Source organism: Apis florea, unplaced genomic scaffold (assembly GCF_048593485.1).
Source record: "Apis florea isolate Af1SG1 unplaced genomic scaffold, ASM4859348v1 contig_3068_pilon, whole genome shotgun sequence".
NCBI lineage: Eukaryota > Metazoa > Arthropoda > Insecta > Hymenoptera > Apidae > Apis > Apis florea.
In genome coordinates, this window is record NW_028256700.1 from 871898 (window position 1) to 892458 (window position 20561).

At 36.1% G+C, this 20561-nt stretch overlaps 1 protein-coding gene and 2 long non-coding RNA genes across 5 annotated transcripts; 1 reads left to right on the forward strand and 2 right to left on the reverse strand.

Moving 5' to 3' along the window:
* Window positions 1-31: 31 nt before the first annotated feature.
* Window positions 32-2299, reverse strand: LOC147657611 (uncharacterized). The gene is made up of 3 exons (XR_015292137.1): window positions 2175-2299; window positions 957-1351; window positions 32-724 (listed from the first exon to the last, which is right to left on the reverse strand). It is a non-coding gene; the product is annotated as an uncharacterized LOC147657611 (long non-coding RNA).
* A 10600-nt stretch (window positions 2300-12899) lies between these two features.
* Window positions 12900-19890, forward strand: Gasp (Chitin binding Peritrophin-A domain-containing protein Gasp). Of its 2 annotated transcripts, none has more exons than XM_012495056.3 (4): window positions 12900-13403; window positions 15253-15654; window positions 16515-16728; window positions 19536-19890. In XM_012495056.3, exons 1-4 carry the CDS (start codon window positions 13364-13366, stop codon window positions 19597-19599), a joined length of 720 nt encoding a protein of 239 aa, XP_012350510.1. In that variant the 5' UTR covers window positions 12900-13363; the 3' UTR covers window positions 19600-19890. The 2 variants fall into 2 exon arrangements, with proteins under 2 accessions (XP_012350510.1, XP_003690918.1); XM_003690870.4 differs by having other exon boundaries at window positions 12904-13403; window positions 17810-19890.
* Window positions 16264-17602, reverse strand: LOC147657612 (uncharacterized). Of its 2 annotated transcripts, none has more exons than XR_015292139.1 (2): window positions 16937-17602; window positions 16264-16816 (listed from the first exon to the last, which is right to left on the reverse strand). It is a non-coding gene; the product is annotated as an uncharacterized LOC147657612 (long non-coding RNA). The 2 variants fall into 2 exon arrangements; XR_015292138.1 differs by having other exon boundaries at window positions 17021-17576.
* Window positions 19891-20561: the final 671 nt, after the last annotated feature.

Below are 20561 nucleotides of genomic sequence, written 5' to 3' on the forward strand. Positions count from 1 at the left end.
ATTTTTAACTAATTATTTTTTTAACTTTTTCAATGTGTTCCTCGTTTGTTAAAAATTATCAATTTTCAATGTATCCTCAACTGAGGAGTTAAAAAAAATGAGAGAAAATCATTTGCAGCGAAGAATTTCGTGAAATCTCTGCTTTCACGTTAAAATGTTAAACGCTTACATAACGCGATATACGAATTAAGAAATTAAGAAATATTCTCATATAAATTTCCAATGTATCCACGTTGGATCATCAAAGAATTAAAAAAAATCACTGGAGAAAATCATTTGCGACGAAAAATTTTATCAAATTTTTCAGGATAAAATGTTAAACGTTTACATAACGCGATATATGAATTAAGGAATATTCACATAGAGATTTCCAATGTATCCGCGTCACGTGTCACGCAACGACCTCCGAGGGGTTAAAAAATGGCGAGACGCCGGGTGTGCGCGCGAGCCCGATAATTGTTCGCTCGAACAACGATATACGCATGGAAGAGTGGACGCCACGTAGTACACGTAGAACATACGTGGAACACCGACGGATACTTAGCTATGGAATATAGGGCGCAGCGCGAAGTGGTTCTCCTTGGGCAGCCGATGCCGCATTCCGATCCATGCATCTGCTCCCAGTTCCTTCTCCCCTCTCCCTCTTTCCTCTGCTTTTCCTATCTTTTTTTCTCGCTTTCGTTCTATGTCTTTGCCAGGTCGAGACGCCAGGTTTCTTCCATATCTGTTTACAGATTTTACTTTACTTATGGATGTCGCTCGTTGGAAGAAAGCGAGATCGATGCAGGAAGATCGTGTATGAAATTTTATATTTACGTTTTATTGGGTTAACACAATACGTTGGATATTATATTTACGATTTTTAATATTAAAACAAAATAATAGAACGTTTGGTAAATTGTTATAAGAATTACCTGTGTTTCACTAAGCATTTTCATCGAAGCAAATCTCTTTACCTGTTTATCTATAAACCAACTATTCGATTGAGAGAGTGATTTAAAAATATCATCGATTTATTTCCATAGAAATTAAGAGATGTTTTCTTCTTCTCCCCTTCTTCTCCCTTTGTTTCACTTTCTTCGCTCAATCTCGATTCGCGCTCTTATTTGCATCTCCGTGCGCATCTTGGAAACGAAATTACAGATATGCCGCATCGTTCGTACACCTAAGTGCATTGCGCCTTCCATCAACACCTACGCGTAGTGTCGCAACTCGCACCATTATGCCAGATCGTTTTTAATGCCGATTGCAGCCTCTCGAGACCGTGTTAGAAGTTCCACTGACGTGAGTACTCATCCAGAAAAATTTCTAATTTATACATTTGGCATAAATCTTGTAAATACTTTTCTACCTGAAAAAATTGTTATTTTGAACGTTTGCTTTTATACAATAAAATAATATAAATTTGAAAATTTTTTTAACTAGTGTAAATCATTCAAGTAAATCATTTTTCTAATGGAAATGTTTTGGAAACGTGAGAATGAAATGATGAATATTTTTATTATTATCATTATATCGATACTTATTCACATGTAGTAATTCTTATTATAAATATTTAGCTTGGAACATAAAATTTGAACTTTTTTTTAACAACAAATAGTTTTCATTATTGATATGATTATTTGTCCAGAAAAATTTCTAATGATCCATTTAATATAAGCAATTCTTGCGTAATCTTAATGTAAAAATACTAAATTTAAAATTGTAAGAAATTGTAAATTGATTTTAAATATAATATTCCTCATTTATTCGTAAATCTTATATGATTATCTTAAGTTAAGAATTTCGTTAAATTACGAGCGATCCGTATATGATATAATATAGCTGATCCGAATTTTTATTTAAACACGGAAAAACAATTTAAATGAAAAAGTGTAAATATATTAAAGATTCGCATTAGTTCTCAACTATGAAAACTAATAATAATTTCTCCATACTTGGTTGCATCATTTAATTCACGTTAATTAATTTCAAATCAAATACAATTCTAGCAAAAGGAAGAAATCTAACCTCTCATTTTAATTTTATTTTATTTTAAAGTGAAATAAATGTAAAGAAAAAAAAGCAATTTGTTTCATTTAATACGTAATTATTTACGCTATAAATCCCATTGAAGATTCATTTTGCACGATTACCAGCATAAATGTAATTTCATTATCTGACATTATGCTCACCATGTATTCTTTCATCATGTTACGCTTTAGAGTATTACGTTCACGTATGCGTGTATTACATTACACGTGACATAACGATCATGCCTGTTGAAAAATATATTACGTTACGTTTTATAATCGTCAATTAAACAGTATCAATAATGACACATAGAACAATGTAACTGCAAAACGATCAATTTAAATTCCAATCAAAATTTCGAATTCGTACATACATCGTTTCATTAAAACATTTTTATCAAATGAACGAATTTCACCAATGTATTCGAATATTTCGATCTACTTTCGGATTAATTTCTCTCGAAAAAAAGGAACGAAAGGAAGAAAGAAAAAAAAAATTCGATGAAAAGTAATTGGCGCTTTAATTATAGTTTCGAAACGATCCGTCGAAATAGAAAGAAATCTGGAAAAGGAAGGGATACGAAATTGCGTTCAGATGAGACATAGTGAAAAAAAAAACACGATCTCTGTTCCGTTCTAAATATATCTAACGATCGACTTTACCATAAGATGATAGCTGGCAGCGGAGTGCAACCAGCAGTTGCAAGAATTCCCTCTTTCCATTCGGTTGGTCGGCCACAGTCGAAGATCTAACGGTTTTCTCATTACAATACGTGTTCTCGGCATCGTATGCGCAACAGAGAATCGCAGTAGGAACAGTAGGCATAGAATATAAATTTGGACGTTCGTTGACCTCTATGAGTAAATCATATTTCTCGAGCTGCGCAATTGCGAAGGATTAACTTAATAAAAATCGCAATGCGAATTCTAAACTCTGCTCTCAAGAAAAAGCATATATTAGTGGCAAATAATGAACAAAATTAAATAATTGAAGTTACCAATAAAATTAGTTCGATAAGTTACTTCAATAATTTATCGTTTAAAATATAATGATAATTGCAAATAATTGTAATGACAGCATATGAGAAGCGACAGCAACTATAATAAATGTTATTTGATTTTAATAAATAATTATTTAAACTTTATTTAAAATTTTTTTCTAGTTACTTTTTTAACGAGTTAATGCTCAACTCTGATTGGTAGAAAGAAGTCTCGCGGAAGGAATACGGATCTGATTGGTTGATTTGGAAGGAAACGCCTATTTTCACACGTATTTTTCTTTCTATCATAGTTTTGTCACATATACTAATCCAAACGATGATCTGTACCCAAACTTCGATGCATTAGCGTAGGACATAGAATCTAGAGAATTCTAGTGTATCGATATAATATAAAAATTGTTTTATTTCTTATAATATAATATATGTAACATAATTATAATTTATAACGATATAGTTTAATTTATAAATGTAATTTTATATTCAAGTAATTAAGATAATAATTATACGTATATGAATAAGTTAGACATATTATAGATATATTAATAGATATATTAAAATAATTAATAGTTTCGAAGATATTTCAGTTTCTAGTCTTAAATAATTATCTTAACATAACTTCATAAATGAAAATAATTTTTACGATTTTTAATATTTAAATTATACACTACTATTATATATATTATATACTATTCTTTTACTATTATTTAGTGTATAATGGATTGTCAATAAAGCGTCTGAAGTGAAAATAGGCGTTTTCTAGCGAAGAATCCCTCTTGTCCCTGTGCCGTACCGCGAGACTTTTCTACAGTAAACAATATACATACATAACACACTTTCTCGAATCACAATCGAGACGTTGAAATACGATTATCATCGAAATGAAGCTAGGAAATTGATTGCATCATCGAGTCTGATAATCGATTTTCTGATAAATTCTTTCTCGATAATATTCTCGAATTAGGAAACGGCGTAGCGCTTTAGCATTAGTGTTATGTATTCGTAGGCATCCGTTTCCAAGAAGATTTCTTCTTCAATTTTCGCGACCGTTCTCGATCCTATCGAGGCGTCGATCGAAATAATGGAGTGAAAAGAGGCGCGCGATTTACCAATCGTTGGAGGCTCGAGCCTTTAGCAAAGGAGAGGTCGAAAACTGGGGGACACTTAAAAGTCGCGGCGCGCGCAGAGAAGTCGAGGCGGAGAAAACCGTTTGAACGCCTCGCGGAATAAAATAGGCGGATTCTCGCGAAAGGGAAAAGAGACGTGGCAAGGCAGACGGACTGACAGACGAGAACGACGGATCGTGAATATCTGGGCTGATTTCGAAATCGTTGCGGGGAACTTTCTTTCAAACGAGTCGACTCGCGATGAGCCCCTACCCCTCCTCCCGACGAGGAAAACTTGCAAATAAGGGGATTCGAGATTTGCATTTAGAGCAAATGCGTCTTTCTTTCTTTCTTTCTTTTTTTTTTTTTTTTGTTTCGCTTTCGCATTTCTCATTCGTTATAATGAAACGTTCGCAACGAGATTCCGAAACATGTATATATTCGCGTGTATCTATGTTTCTTATTAAATAATACCAATGGAAATATGATATTAAGCAATTGAAATGTTTCTCACCGATTCAAGTAATAACACCTAATATTCCACGTATAAATCGAACGTACAAAGGACGAATATTGTGTCATAGGAATAATCAATAGCATTGCTCGTCGATCGTCGATAAATATCCAGTATATATTTATCTCTCGTGTAAATCCAGGCAACGAAGCATACCTGTAAATTACGCTAAAAACGTCGAGGCAAGATCTCGCCGAAGGCACGATCCGATGTTCGCGATTCATTATGGAGGAAACGCGAAATATAAATGCAAACCGCGTTCAAACAGGATACGTACCCTGATCGGCATTCTCCGAGTAGCGACGTAGCGAAGAGGAGGGCCTCCCGAGGAAGTCTCTCAGGTGTCAACAACCTCGTCATCCTCTTTCACTCGTGCCAACCGCTCTATTTTACAACTCGTCTCGCACGTCTAAGTGTCAGTTTCTCAAACGCTAATCGCGATTATTAATTTGTAAGTCGTTGTATCGATATCACGTTGCAACGAATTATAAGGCGTTGAATATCCTGAGGTTTTGCATCACAAAATGTTGTATCGTGAGACATTGCATCACGAGATATTACATTGCATCGTGAGGCATTGAATTATAAGGCGTTATATCCTGAAACTGCATCACGAGATGTTGTATCGTGAGACATTGTATCGTGAGACTTAGTATCATGAGACTAGTATCACAAAACATTGTATCGTTGTATCGTGAAATACAAAATGTTGTATCGTGAGGCATTGAATTATAAGGCGTTATATCCTGAAACTGCATCACGAGACGTTGTATCGTGAGACATTGTATCGTGAGACTTAGTATCGTGAGACTTTGTATCATGAGACTAGTATCACAAAACATTGTATCGTTGTATCGTGAAATACAAAATGTTGTATCTTGAGATGTTGCATCACGGGATATTACATTGCATCGTGAGGCATTGAATTATAAGGCGTTATATCCTGAAATTTTGCATCACAAGACGTTGTATCGTGAGACTTTGTGTCATGAGACTAGTATCACAAAACATTGTATCGTTGTATCGTGAAATACAAAATGTTGTATCGTGAGGCGTTGAATTATAAGGCGTTATATCCTGAAACTGCATCACGAGACGTTGTATCGTGAGACATTGTATCGTGAGACTAGTATCACAAAACATTGTATCGTCGTATCGTGAAATACAAAATGTTGTATCGTGAGGCGTTGAATTATAAGGCGTTATATTCTGAAACTGCATCACGAGACTTTGTATCGTGAGACATTGTATCGTGAGATATTAAATCGTAAAGCGTTAAATTATATTCTGAAACTTTGCATCACAAAATGTTTGATCGTTGTATCGTGAAGCATTATATGAGACATTATATTACAAGACATTGTGTCGTGAGGGATTATAAGAATCATAAGGCGTTATATCCTGAGACTTTGCGAAGAGACATCGCGAATCCTTGAAATTTTGCGTCACATTATATTGCGAGACTTTATGTATCACAAGACGTTGCATTAAAAGGCGTTCACATTGCGAGACGTAAACTCATTGCGTAACGATATTAACGATATTCTCGTAAGTACGTATATCGTTTATGCTTGCATCGAACTCGACTTAGATCGAGACTCAATTGTCAATGAGCCTTTCACGATACGGCTGTTTTCTTTAATGCAATATAATTCTGCAGTTAGAGACGATTAACGTGTACGTCGTGTACGATCCTAGCTTGTTGTTTATTTCCCCTAAGCGGCCAATGTGACGATGATTTTAATTAGATTTTTACGTGATGCAAGAATTGTAGGAAAGCGAAGTTTGGAAATTTCTAATGTAACTTTTAGCTGGGAATATTTGACACGGTATCGATATTTCGAACGAAGGTTGCAGTTTTGATATTATATAACAACTTGGAATTCTTAATGTTACAGGTTTCGAGCATATATATATCGTAACATATATAAGCAAGTTGATCGTCCTACTCCGTTCGTGAGCGTTTAAATTAGGCGTTTCTCTTTTCCGTGGAATACGAATCTTCGAACAGTTACGCTTTCTTAGCGTTATTCAATTTTGGAATGAAACTTGATAATTAACATCTTATTACTTAATTATCAATCGGAATAAATCTCTTAACCTTATTCTTACCTATATAACAAAAAACACAAAAACATCATAATAATTCATGCTCGTATCTCCTTAAATTCTCTCTAAAAGAACAATTTTTCGCCTGATTACTATTTCACCACGAAAAAAAAAGAAAATATTTAACTCGCATCGACTCCCTCCTCGATATTATCCAAAAAGTGACCAAGTCCATAAAACTCTGAGTCTATAAAAATCGTATAGAAAATAAGAACGGAATCCAAGAATGAATATTTGGGATGCTGAAGCGTTGGCAGGCCGACTTTCACCTATGTTGCGGCCGGGGCGAGCGATGCGCCGTGCCAGATAAAAGCATGCAAAAGCCGAGAGGAGCTGGCGCGGGCCAACTCGTTCCATCCTCGTCCTCGGCACACGCTTGTGTCTCTCCTCTAGCCGGCTTAGCCGGCTCTGTACGCGCCACTTCTCCTCTCCACCGTTATGCAATGCAGACATACGTTACCTCGACTAAGCTGTGATGAGCATCGCGGTGAAGACGATACTCCGGGCACGGAGAGAGGTGACTCGAGCCACTGAATCGCGACGTCGTCGCGTGCCGCTCGCAAGAAAACGCGGCTTTTGCACACGTGTGTTACGATCGAAAGATGCTAGACGCTCGCTGGATGACCGTTTCGATTAATTTGACAACCCCGTGAAGAGGGACAACGTGGCAACGTTGTATGGTTCCTTCGCGCAAGCGAATTACGAGTAATTCCACTTCCACTTTGCCAGACGAGAACGATAGACACGCGATGTTTGTTTTGGATTATTATTTGATTATAATCTATTGTACGTTACGATCTGTTCGTGGAATTGGAATGATTACTTGAATTATATTATTTTGCAGGGGAAATTGCGTTATACAATGTTCGACTTTGGGTTATTGCGTTTAATTATTGTTCCGTTCGAGGATTCTGGTCGAAAAGTTTGTAGAATTATAATAGTTATTTGAGGTTACAATCTTCGACTTATTGTTTCAATTATTATTCCAAGATATTTTATTTAAAAAGTTTGTAGAATTACAATAGCTATTTGAACATTATGTTGCAATCTTTGGATTATTGTTGTAATTATTATTCCAAGATATTTTATTTAAAAAATTTGTAGAATTGCAATGGCTATTTGAACGTTGTGTTACAATCTTCGATTTTGGATTATTGCATTTACAGTACTCTGTTCAAAAAATTCGTAGAATTACTTGTACAATTTGAACATATGTTGCAGGGAAATTGTGAACAAGCAATCTTATTGTTTTAATTATTATTCCAATATTTTATTTAAAAAGTTTATAGAATTACAATGGCTATTTGAACATTATAGGAAAGTAGCAGAAAAATTATGTTACGAACAATCTTCGACTTTGGATTGTTGTATTTAATTATAATACTAATACCAGAATATATTATTCTGTTCATAAAGTTCGTAGAGTTATATACATTGGCTCATAAAGAACAGGAAAACGATCTTTGATTCTGCAACGAAAATGATAGATTTGTAATTTAGATTAATGTGTTTAATTATAATTCTATCTTTCTATATATCATTCCGTTCAAAAAGTTCATAGAATTACAATGACTTACGAAGAAGAAATTGCATTACGAACAACTTTCGATTTTGAATAATTGATTTTAAAATTTCGAATCATTTGAATCATTGTGTCTAATTATAATTCTGACATATACTATTCTACTCGAAGAGAGAATTACACATAATTTTCACGAAAAAAATTTACCTTATAGGAAAATTGATTCGAAAATTTTGATTTTAATGAAAGTTACGTACGTGTAAAGCGTGATAAGTTACATCGACGAAGAAAAATCTTTTCAACGATTACAATTCCTCAACGATTCCCTTCAACAATGCACGACAAAAAAAGAAGATTTTAAAAAATTTTTAAAAACCCCACCCAATTGGAAAAACACGAATTCTTCGATTTCTCAGTCGGCTTCCATTGAGGCCAAGATTTCCAACTAATCTAATAATAAAACGAAACGAAACGATTCTTTATAGGATGTAAAAATCCACACGATTTGCATATCTTTACAAGAAGATTCTAGGAGGTGAAACTTTTTTTTCGCCACGCAGGATCTTTCTGGACAAAGATTCTACATCTTCGAACCGGTTAACGGTTAGAAAAAAACTTTCGAGGACGAAATTGAGTAATGTCATAAGATGCTATAAATAGTTTTCGCAGTGTGGGAACGATACAATTTGTCCAATATTTCACTTTTTGCGGACAACATTGCTGATAGACAGAGTTTAGGCGTCGATCGAACAACATTTTTAAAAATCAACGCATTACGCGATCAAATTTTCGAACTATACATAAAATTTTATTCCAATTTTAACTCGATATATAAAAAAAAGAAAGAAAAGTATTTCCTTGGTATTTAAGATCGTACGCCTAAATTATAATAATCCAGAACACACAAAGTATGGAATTTAAAATTCAGATCGTATGCAAGCGGTACGATCATAATTTAAAGGACGTTTGCGATTAATTCATGGACGCTGGATGCAAATCTTCGCCAACTGCGCGCGAATAAATACAAACGAATAAATAATTTATCATCGATGGAATGCCCCACGTGCGTTGAACTCGTAGATCAAAAAGGAAAAAAAAAAAAAAACACGAAATACAACACTCGAATTTCACAATACTCGATATTTCCTCGAAAAGAATCCACTTTACGAATCTCTCCCTTTATTTATACACTCCAAACCTCTAACGATTTGTCGAGGATGAAATAAATAATGTCGTTGACCAAACACCAGACCGATCCGCGGGATTACGTCAATTGCGAATATAATTATACCGCATGATTCATGGAGCCAAGTGTGGAGTGCAAGTTGGACGGTTCCGGTGGCGCGAACCAATGGCTATCAACGGCATACAAAACACTGGAACGTAACGGTAGCTTTGAAAAAACGCGGCAATAATTCGACCCTTTTTCGTTTCCTCGAGTAGGAAAAAAATCGTTGTCGAGAAACGAGATCGATTAATTCGTTTCGATTGTTCTTGCCACGAGATTCGTTTAAAAGATTTTTCTTCGTTGGAATTTCTACTTTATCGGAAATTACACGGCGAAATACGCGTTAATCAATGTATTGTAACTGCACATATTCACCCCGTTCATCGTTTGATCAGGCATTCGTATCTCCAGCTATCCTTGGCTGGAGACTCTCGCATACCGCGAGCCAACAATGTTCGTTTCCAAGTACATCGAAGCAAGCCTTCGACGTCGAATTTTTTCGCCGGCCGGTGGAAAAGGCCGATCGAATTAACCTAGAACGAATACAGGGCGTTGCGATATATTCGTGGAATTTGATTAACTTAATGAACTCGGACGAGATGAAGTGAATCTCTAAAAATCGATCTTACGAATGTAAAATTTGAAGGGAATCTTTTTAAAATTCAGTGAAATCGATCGTCCAAAGTTCCAATATTCAATATCTGCTCAATTCCCTTCAACAATGTAGACAGAGCGAATCTAAATCCTGAACATTTTGTAATTTGAAATTTTTTAAAATTGGAATAATTATTGGTCCAATGAGTTTCTGGTCTCATTCGACTTATGTTATGTTTCTATGGCACTTTTTACATCGACGATATCGAGAGGAAAAATGATCTCTTAAGATTGATTATAAATTTAAATAAATTAGAATTATTTCATAAAACGAAGAAGAAATTAAAGATTTAAAATTGTATATATGCATATATAGAGATTGCGCAAAAAAACACGGGGGGACGGGGGAGAATGAGGGCAAGGTAACGAGAAGAGAGAAGTTCCAGAGGGGAGGGAGAGGACGACCAGTCGTGTCCTCCTCGAATCGGTCGACTTAAGGAGATCAACGAGCCGAATATTAATCATCGAGAGGCGCGGCACCTGCATCCTTGACGCGTCGAGGCACGTAACACGATAAACCGCCGTGCAGCCTTACCGTTATCCGGAAGGCGTTTGTGCATTAGCCATCCGGTTACGTTCCTCCGCTTCCTCCTTCGTTTCGATGGGCCCCAAACCGCCACGTTTCAGTCTCGTCACGTTGGCAAACGAACACGTTCTTCCGACCAACTTCGTCAACGAATATTACGAATTTCTTCTCGAAGGAACGTTCGTTTCGAATATAAATCGACAAAAACGCGAATTAAAAGACGAGACTTGTCACGAGTTTTAATTTCCATTTCGCTTTTATTCGAGAATATTTTTTGTTTCTAATCTCATCCAAGTATATATATATATATATTTATATATATATATATATATATATATATACTATACTATACTATACTATATATATATATATATTCAAAGTATATTTCGAGAAAAAAATTAAAATTGAGATCGATAATGTCGGTACGACTTTCGTCCTCGTTTTTCTGGAATCGCGCCAAGGTCGATCAACCATCTCTCGACGCGGTTTCCTCGCTTCTCGTCAAGCCTATGCTTTCGATCAGTGGACGTACGTGCGCGTAAACACCGACCCTGCCGACGCTATTTATTCGAGAAACTGGATTAAACCGAGCGAGAAAGTTCCGCTGTTGTCGAAAGCGTTCGGCATTAATATGCGTCCGATCCGACTTCGTTGTCCCCTTGAGGAAATACTTTGAATTAGAATAACTTCTTTCTTTTTTTTTTTTTTTTTTTTTTTTTTAGAACAGCGTGAAATTTTTGGAAATTGAACTAGCGAGCAAGGTGTTCCCGTGTGTATATAACATTGGATGCGATAGACTTCGAAATTTTTTACAATTTTTTTTTTGTTTCCATAGATAACAAAAAAAAAAAGGAAAAAATTGGTTGGTAAAAGTAGAGAAGTATCTCGCCGACCGATCGATTCCTTTCAAAATACCAAATCTCACCGCAAGGAGATAAAAAAAAAACTGATGAAATATAATTGCAAAATCGTCGGGAGGACTTTCTTACGGAGAAAACGCAACGCGGTGACAGAGAGTGATGTAAGGGAATAAATGTCAATCGCGGTTCGATCCGACTGGACGAATAAAATTTCGCGAGAGAAAAGGTCTTTTCGAGTTTGGCAAAAAGTGTCTCTAATCGTACGATACCAATCGACGATGAACGATATCTCAACAGTTAACAGTATCGTGCCTAACAACCGGTTCGAACCTGATAATCCGCTTTCTATAACATGGTCTAAAAACGTTCGAATTTCAAAAATAATCGAATTTTTACGCAAAATATAAATAACGCAATTTTTCAAAATAAATCTTTCGATTTACCGAAATCGATTGATAAAATTTGCACTCTGTTTTTTCGAGACGTTTCGGAGGACATCGAGTAGTTAATTTGGAAATATCTCGTCCAAATATCTTAATAATCGATTTATCTTAAGTTTTATCGATAAAGTAACAACCAATTGAATAGCCACTTCGGATTATTTATAATATCGGAATGTCGAAGACCAGGGTGGCAGATACGAGAATCTGGGTGAGTCACGTTGCTCGTGCACGACCTTCGCCCCCTTCCAACCTTCCCCGTTATTTTATACCATACCCGCCATTATTATTATTATAATCACGTTACGATCGGTCGGTATTCCGCATACGCGTACGACCGCACCAGTACGCTGATTGTGTACGAAAACAGTACGCACCTGTCCACCAGTTCGACGAATTTCGATAATTGGGCGAGATAATAACGAGATACGATGGAGAAGCTTGGGGAAAAGTAAGTTAGAAACTTAGAAACAGAATTATTTCAACACATTGAAATGTTACAATGCGAATCTCGACAATTATCGGCGATCGGTATATAAAAATCCTTTCATCCGCGAGAAAGAAACCAACCAACGAGAACGTCCAAAAACGTTCTAAAATCTTTTATCTACCAACTAACTACCAACGTAATTTCTTATTCGATAATCGGCGAGCAGAAAAAAACGAGCAGCAAAATCGAGAATGCGTTGGAAGTCAAAACTGGTCCCTGTTGAATCGAATCAAGATTCGAAGAATAAAAGGAGAAGATGCAAAAAGAGGAAAGAGGAAGCAGGATTTTAAGGAATTAAAACGAGAAGTGGAATAAAAAAAAAAGGGAATCATTTTAGCATTTGAGACAGTGCAACTGTTCGATGGAGGTGGGTGCGGGTAAAAGAAGTGGGGAAGAAAGAACGTGGCAGACGTTTATTACCGGGCCACTGTTAGGTCTTCGGATGGCATTTTCAGCGAGGAGAAGAATAAAGGGAGAAAGGAAAGGGAGATCTGTGAGACGACGAGAGAGGGAAAGAGAAAGAGAGAAAGAGAGAGAAACATAGAGAGCGAGGTATATATCATAGAGGTGTATATACACTCTTCTCGAAGCGACGAAGGAGAAGAGAAGGAGGGTTCTCTATAAGGAGGTGGAAGAGGAACAACACGTGACCAATCACTTATATAAAGGTGGAGAACGACAGGGCGCAAACACAGAATTCTCTCTCTGCTCTCGGTGGACACTGTGCGCTCGCAAAAGTGATAACAATTTTTTTCTCCTTTCTCCTCCCCCCCTCACCCTTCCTTCGACAAATAATCGACGAATTTTTACGCGTCACGAGGAAAGGATCGTGTGGTAAAAAGAAAATATCAGATCGACGACGTACCACGCGGGACATACAATACACACGCACGCAATCGTAACAATGAGGACGTACTACGTGATAGCCGCCATTCTGATCGCCGGTACGTACCCATCACGAAATAAACAATCACGAGGAAGCAAGAGGGTGGAAAGAATAGGGAGAAAGAATAAGGGGGGAAAGGAAGTAATTATTGAGCGCATTTATCACGTGGAGGAAGAAAGTTGGGGGAGGAAAGTGTTGCTCGAGAACGATCGGAAGTGGAGGAAACAAGTGCGTGACATATGCGTGTGGAAAGAGAGTGCCCTCTTCCTTTGTCGCCGATTCTCAGCGATGGAATTATTCGTTTAACGTAGTTTTCGCTTTTCCATAATTCTTCCAACGTTGTACACGGTTTCTTTCGATATAATCCAGATTTCGATTCGATCGAATCGAAAAATGTATATTGTACGTGTGTTTCATATCGGAATAGTATCGATACCTTGAAAAGTGACTTGTTCCAACTCTCGTACGACTGGAGTGCTATATTCGCGATACATAATATCGTAATATCCGCGGCATTTGAAGGAAAGCAGGTCAACTTACGATGCGTTCAATGATCGGGGAAAAAGAGCTATTTATATTTGTAATCTTATAAGCAACGAAATATCTAAACTTCTCCATTCGATTTCTCTCTATCCATCTTCTCGAGCCTCGCGTGAATTCGAACATTTGCTCGCGTACAAATCAACTATGGAAAACACGCGTGATTGGAAATGATCGATCTATCGAAAAATAAATAATCGGCTTTCTCGAAACGAATGTAGTATATTATGTTTCCTCCATTCCTTTTTCCCTCTCTTCCCCTCACTGTAACGGGATAACCTTGGCCCAGATCTTGACCCTTCCTTTTTCATCCATCGACCAATCCACATCCAAAATCCTCTCTCTTTCTCTCTCTCTCTCTCTCTCTCTCTCTCTCTCTCTCTCTCTCTCTCTCAAAAATTCAATCACGATTATGATTAAATTAAACAATAATTGGATAATCGAAGCAAGCTCGTCAGGATCAGAGACGCGACTTTTGATCAGCCTCTCGAAAAAAAATGAAAGTGAACACAGATCGCGCACAAACATCGACGAGAAGCTCGTAGGCGCGAAATTATAGGGAGGATGAAAGGTGTGTGTGCGTGTATGAAAAGAGAGAGAAAGAAAGAAAGAGAGAGGAGAGCGGAGTGAACGGATGCTGGGAGGGCCCAGTCACAAGGTGGTGGTGTTGCGGCTGCTGACGGTGGGTCTGGCTCTAGGTCCGAAGTGAAAGCGCCTGGCGAAAGTCACTTCGTGTCCTTACATAACACGTTTAGGTTATTCAGACGTCATATACCGCGAGAAAAGAATAACGGATTATTAGGCATGTGCAATCGTAGCTGGGAAAAAACTGACACTTGTGGTCGGTGTCGATAGTGCAACATTGTCTTCGTCCCTCTGGATATTCCGTATGTGTTCTTTCGCGAGGAACGAGAATAAAGGAAGAATTGAGGCGGGAGAGGGAGAAGATGCAACGCAACGGTTGGGAGGGCGTTGCGGTCGACGATCGATCTTATCGTTTAATCTTCTCTCGAGAGCGAAAATAACGGTAAAATTGAATTACGTTAATCTCCTGCCTCCGGGGATCTAAACCGCGAAACGCACTTTTTCTCCGCTGATTTCGTTTCATTTGTCTTGGAAACAATGATTGGGCGAGTTCCACGGACACGTATAATTTAGGATTATTTCGATGGAAAGTTTGTAATTTGGTAACGCGATTCTTCTTTCGAAGAATTACCGACACGAAAGAATTTCCTTAGTTTCACCATTTAAAAACGGCATTCCTTCAAGTTACTTTCGATACGAACCAGATTACCTTCCTTCGTTCGTGGTCGTATTTTTATATAACTAAAAATATTCTTCTTTGTTTACCTTTTTTTTTTCCACAGGCGCAACCGCCCAGGAAACGTTCAAATGCCCGGACGACTTCGGTTTCTATCCCCATCATATATCCTGTGACAAATACTGGAAATGCGACAACAACGTGGCGGAGTTGAAGACTTGCGGCAATGGACTCGCATTCGACGCGAGCGATAGCAAGTTCCTCACCGAGAATTGCGATTATTTGCACAACGTGGATTGCGGGGACAGGTCGCAACTCGAGCCGGCAATCAGCACGCCGCACTGTCCGCGTCTGTACGGTATCTTCCCGGACGAAAAGAAATGCGACGTGTTCTGGAACTGCTGGAACGGAGAGGCATCCAAGTATCAGTGCAGTCCTGGGCTCGCTTACGACCGTGAGGCGAGAGTCTGTATGTGGGCCGATCAAGTACCTGAATGCAAAAACGAGGGTACGTTATTGCATTTTGCAAATGCAACGAAACGAATACAATTTTGCTTATTCGAAGGTTATGGGATGGAACCGAGATGTAAACGTTAGTCTCTTCTTTTTTTTTTTTTTTAAAAATCCGAAAAGATTCGAACCACTAAATCGGATAAAAAGAAAGGCATCGGTTCCTTGTACGATTTTGTATTGAAAAGCATAGTTTTCTAAGATTAGTTTTTTCTTATTTCTTTTTTTATTATTATTATTATTATTGTTATTAAAATATCGAAGAAATTCAAATCGATTCGGATAAAAAGAAAGACATGCGTTCTTGTATGATTTTAATTGGAAGTTATTAATTTTTTCTCGTATGTTTATTTATTAACACAGAACCGGTAATTTTATTACTAGTTTTATTCAATGGCCAGGTAAGTTTCTTATATAAATAAATTTTATCGATAATTGTATTTGATAACAACTCGAAAATTCTCGCGTCTTTCGTAAACATTAGTTATGACTTTCGTGCAGTTTTATAGCATTCGACGAACATAATTAAAAGGAATAATTAACACATTTCTATATTTTTTTTCATTCCTTTTATATTCTGTAAAATTAACGCAGTAAAAAACTTGTCTCTTCGAAGATGGAGATAATATCATTTAATATATCAAAAAAATTGAAACGTACAAAAAATCTATTAATCCTCTCCTTGAATATCATTCATTCACCGCGTGGCTTCGACCAACGATACGTGACGATCCGTTCCTACGCGCATCCTGCGTGCGTTTCCTCGATTCGAACGTCGTACTTTCTCGTCTCACTGACCGCGAACTATTACGCATCTCATCACGATTCTACATATGCATATTTATCGCCATTGTGCAGAAGTCGCAGGAGGTTTCACGTGTCCAGCCGCCGGCGAAGTGAGCGGAGCATCCGGCAGTTTCAGCAGACACGCCCATCCCGACGACTGCAGAAAGTACTACATATGTTTGGAAGGTATCGCGAGAGAGTACGGATGCCCTATCGGCACTGTGTTCAAGATCGGTGATGCCGATGGCAGCGGTGCCTGCGAAGATCCTGAGGACGTTCCTGGATGGTGAGTCGAATCTCTCTATCTCTCTCCTTTATCAAAGATTTTCTGAGTCTTTTTATATCCGTGATATCTCGTATTTCTTGGTTACTCGCTGTAAAAAAAAAAAAAATATTCTAAAAAATCTCATTTCGAAGGGAGAATGTAGAATTTGAGTAGATCGAGGAAGCTTTGCGACTGTGTGTATTACGTAAAAGATAAATTCTGGACAAACCGGAATATCCTCGATTATGGTGTAGTATAAGTAATAAGATTCGTAAGATCTTTTACTTATTCGAAAGTTCGAAAGATATTTCACCTTTTTTAAGTGATGTAATTAAACGGATATTTGGTGTATACTTTGCTCTCATAATGCGTGGAAATAAGTTTTATGTAACAGCCACCCAAATGTTGGTAACATAATATTTACATAATCTTTCTTGAGGACAGAAATAACGTGAAAGTCAATAAAATAATTTCTTTACGTTAATTAATTTTATTCGTGCTATTCTTTTTCTCTTCACTCTAGTCGTATAATTTTCTCTCAAGGAATGGTATAACAAGTAATCATAAATATCGTTAATTAACAACAAAATTATCTAACATATGTAATTAATTTTCACAATTTAAAGGTATATATTTTTACGGAGAATTGTCCAATTAAATGTTATCACTGAATGTTACGAATACTCAAATTCCACTAAAAAAAAAATTAACCTCTTCAAAAACGCTATGAGATATCAAACTATATACAGTATCATCTCAAATCAATGATCGTTTTTTATTTTCATTATTAAAAAATTCCATGCGAGCTCTTCGACGAATTTTAATTTACTAACCTTCTCCTTAATGTTTCGAAGAGGTTAACTTTCACACTCGTGCATAAATTTCGAGACAAACTATACATAGCAACGTGTTCCCAAAGCACCGACGCACTTAAACGAATCCGTGATCACCTCTTCTCATGTAAATATGACATTAACTATAATAGAAAAAAAAGAGAGAAAGAAAAAAGAAAGAAAAAAAAAACACAAGCTGCACGCGAAAACAGGTGGCACATCACGCATGATCCTAACCTCCGGATTTTTCCCGGTGTTCTGGTTCACAGTGAGGATTACTACGGTGACCTGGATCTAAAGAGCATCAGGAAGAGCGAGCTGCTTGCCGGAATTCAAAATTCAGGCGAGACCAGGAAGCCTCCTCAAGGCAAACCGAGGCCCCCATCGGCACCTGCGAGGCCCAACGCATCCCTTCAAGAATAATTTCTCTCATCTTCCTTTCCTTCTTCCTCTTCCTCTTCATTTTCTTCTCCTCTTCTTTTTCCTTTTTCGTCCTCACTTTTCACTCTTATCTGAATTTCTTTCCTACGCATATTTTTATCTTGTGCAATACGCGCACACACATACACACACACGCGCGCGCGCGCGTACACACATACATACACGCATAAGCGACAGACACGTATATTTGTGATGCTCGGTCACGTTCTTCGTGTGTCCCAAGCTTTTCTGAAACAAATACAAAAGTTTCGAATAGTTTGCTATTATTTACCATTATTTCGTACGTGGCTTGGCTGGGATACAGGAGGAATATCGTGATAGTCTCGTGACCGAGGAGTTATATGTCACAGAATTCCCTCACTCGTGTCGAGGTTATTTCGTCCATGCGGCTCGATGCGCCGCAATACGCGGGAAGAAGTAACGTCCGTGGAATTTTAATCCTTCAAGCAGTGCATCGACTCGAATTAATCGATTTTATAAAAATCGAACGAAATAAAGTTTGCATACCTTCTATCTAAATGCACAGTGTTTACATGTGAACGAATAATCTCGAACACTTTCGTTGTCAAAATTAACATCGAGTATTAAATTTCGAATCGATAATCAAAATTCGATCCCCAATCGTATCGTCTCGTCGATAACTAATCTCATCCCTTTTCCCTTTTCTTGTCATTGTTTACTTTTATCCATTTCCCTTTATTTCTTTCTTCCGTGTACGCAATCTTGTTAGCTATCGTAAGACGTACGGTTTCGAAATAAAGCTCGTTGATCGTTTTTAGGTTAGAATTATGTCCATTGAATATTTATATTTTTGAAAAAAAAAAAAGAGAGATCTAAGGGAATGATTCGATGGACAGTGAAACGTTTTTTCTTCTTTTCAATTTGTTTCGATTCGAGCTTGTCCCTCACGCTCTCTTGACCTCAGGTCAAGCATGCTTGCATAAGCTAGACTCGTCCGTCGTTATATTTTTAAGTAATGTGAAAAATTCGTATAATAAAAGAAACAAAAATTCGTGAAAAAAAAAGTCTATGTGCTTTTCCTATCGATCCATCTTATCCTTTGATCTATCTTATCCTTTGATCCAGGTGTTTGTGTATTTGCTTGTTTCGTTATGTGAAATCTGTTTTTCGTGATTTCTAACTCTTTGCATGCTCATTTTTATTGAAAATGTAACAATTTTTTAAATGTAAACACAATCTATTGTTGTCATTCGATGCACTATTTATAACGTGAAGATGAAAGCTTAAAACTGAGAACCGTATAAAATGATTTAGAAACAGGTAATGACAATACTTATCGAAATTTACGTGACTAAACTACGTTTTAGTGACTAAAATAAGATTTTTCTTATTCGTTTCATATTACATTTTATTATTAAGAATATATTTTATATATTATATTATACGTATTAAAACTTTCGGTGTTTTATTTAAATTATATGTTAATTATTAACATGTTGATTTCGATGATGTTTTGTTATTGTTTAATCTTTTTACTGAGTTATCCATTTTTTAGAAAATAAATCTCATTATAATAAATAATAAATTTTATAGTGAAGACTACTATGGGGACGTGGATCTAAAGACTTTACGGAAATTGGGATACAAAAAAAAGTGACGAAGAGGACAAATATGCAAGTTCAATAATTCTAATCGACACTAGGATTGGAAGATCTTAAAATTCGTCAAAGTTCATTAATTTTCTGCATCTTCCATTGAATCAAAATAAAATAAACTCGTATATTTCATTTCAAATCATTCGCAGTATCGTTCATATCTTTTGTCATATATCATAATTGTAATATAGGTTACGATATATGTAAATAAATTACTATTATAAAACGATAAAAAATATTGTATATGTAATATCATGATCAAAATAAAAATATAGACCTAATATTCAATGCAATTTTTGTTTTTCTATACTTTGGAAATACTAGAACCTGCTTATCATTTTGAATATTTTTTATGTTACTGTGTTATTTTGAACAATTCGACTCGGGATAAGAATATAATGATTAAAAAATTAAAGCTAAATATATCAATATAGAATTAAAAATAAAAAAATAGAATATTCTATCATATAATATTTTGTAAAAATACTTTTTTATAAATATTCTATATAATATCTTATAGGCATATATATATTGCAATTCAACATACATTCAACATATATATATATATATATATATATAAACATATAAAAAATGTGACATTTATATTTTTTGCATAAAAGATTAAGATACATAGTAGTTTTTTAAAAAAGAAATGATGAAAACGTTTAATTGTTACTTTGTTTATATTCATGTATCAAATATAAATAAAGAGAATAGATAATAACAAAAAGGACAGAGATAGATAAAAATTATTGAAATCAGTGCCATTTTCAGAGTGCCGCAAATGAAACATACAAAGAAAAGACAAAAAATAGTAAGAAAAGGATAGAAATAAAATAAGAATTGATGTTTAGTGCCATCTCTTGAATATCAAATATAACTTTTCAAAGATAGAATACGATAAAAAATAAGAATTAAAGATCAACACCATCTCTTGAGTATATTTAAAATGATTCTTCAAAAA

Excerpts from the sequence above, each read along its gene's own strand:
- Gasp (XM_003690870.4), top strand. The coding sequence starts at position 13,364 with ATGAGGACGTACTACGTGATAGCCGCCATTCTGATCGCCG. Across the intron at positions 13,404-15,252 it reads AGCCGCCATTCTGATCGCCG|GCGCAACCGCCCAGGAAACG; the intron begins GTACGTACCCAT and ends TTTTTTCCACAG. Across the intron at positions 16,729-17,809 it reads CCTGAGGACGTTCCTGGATG|TGAGGATTACTACGGTGACC; the intron begins GTGAGTCGAATC and ends TCTGGTTCACAG.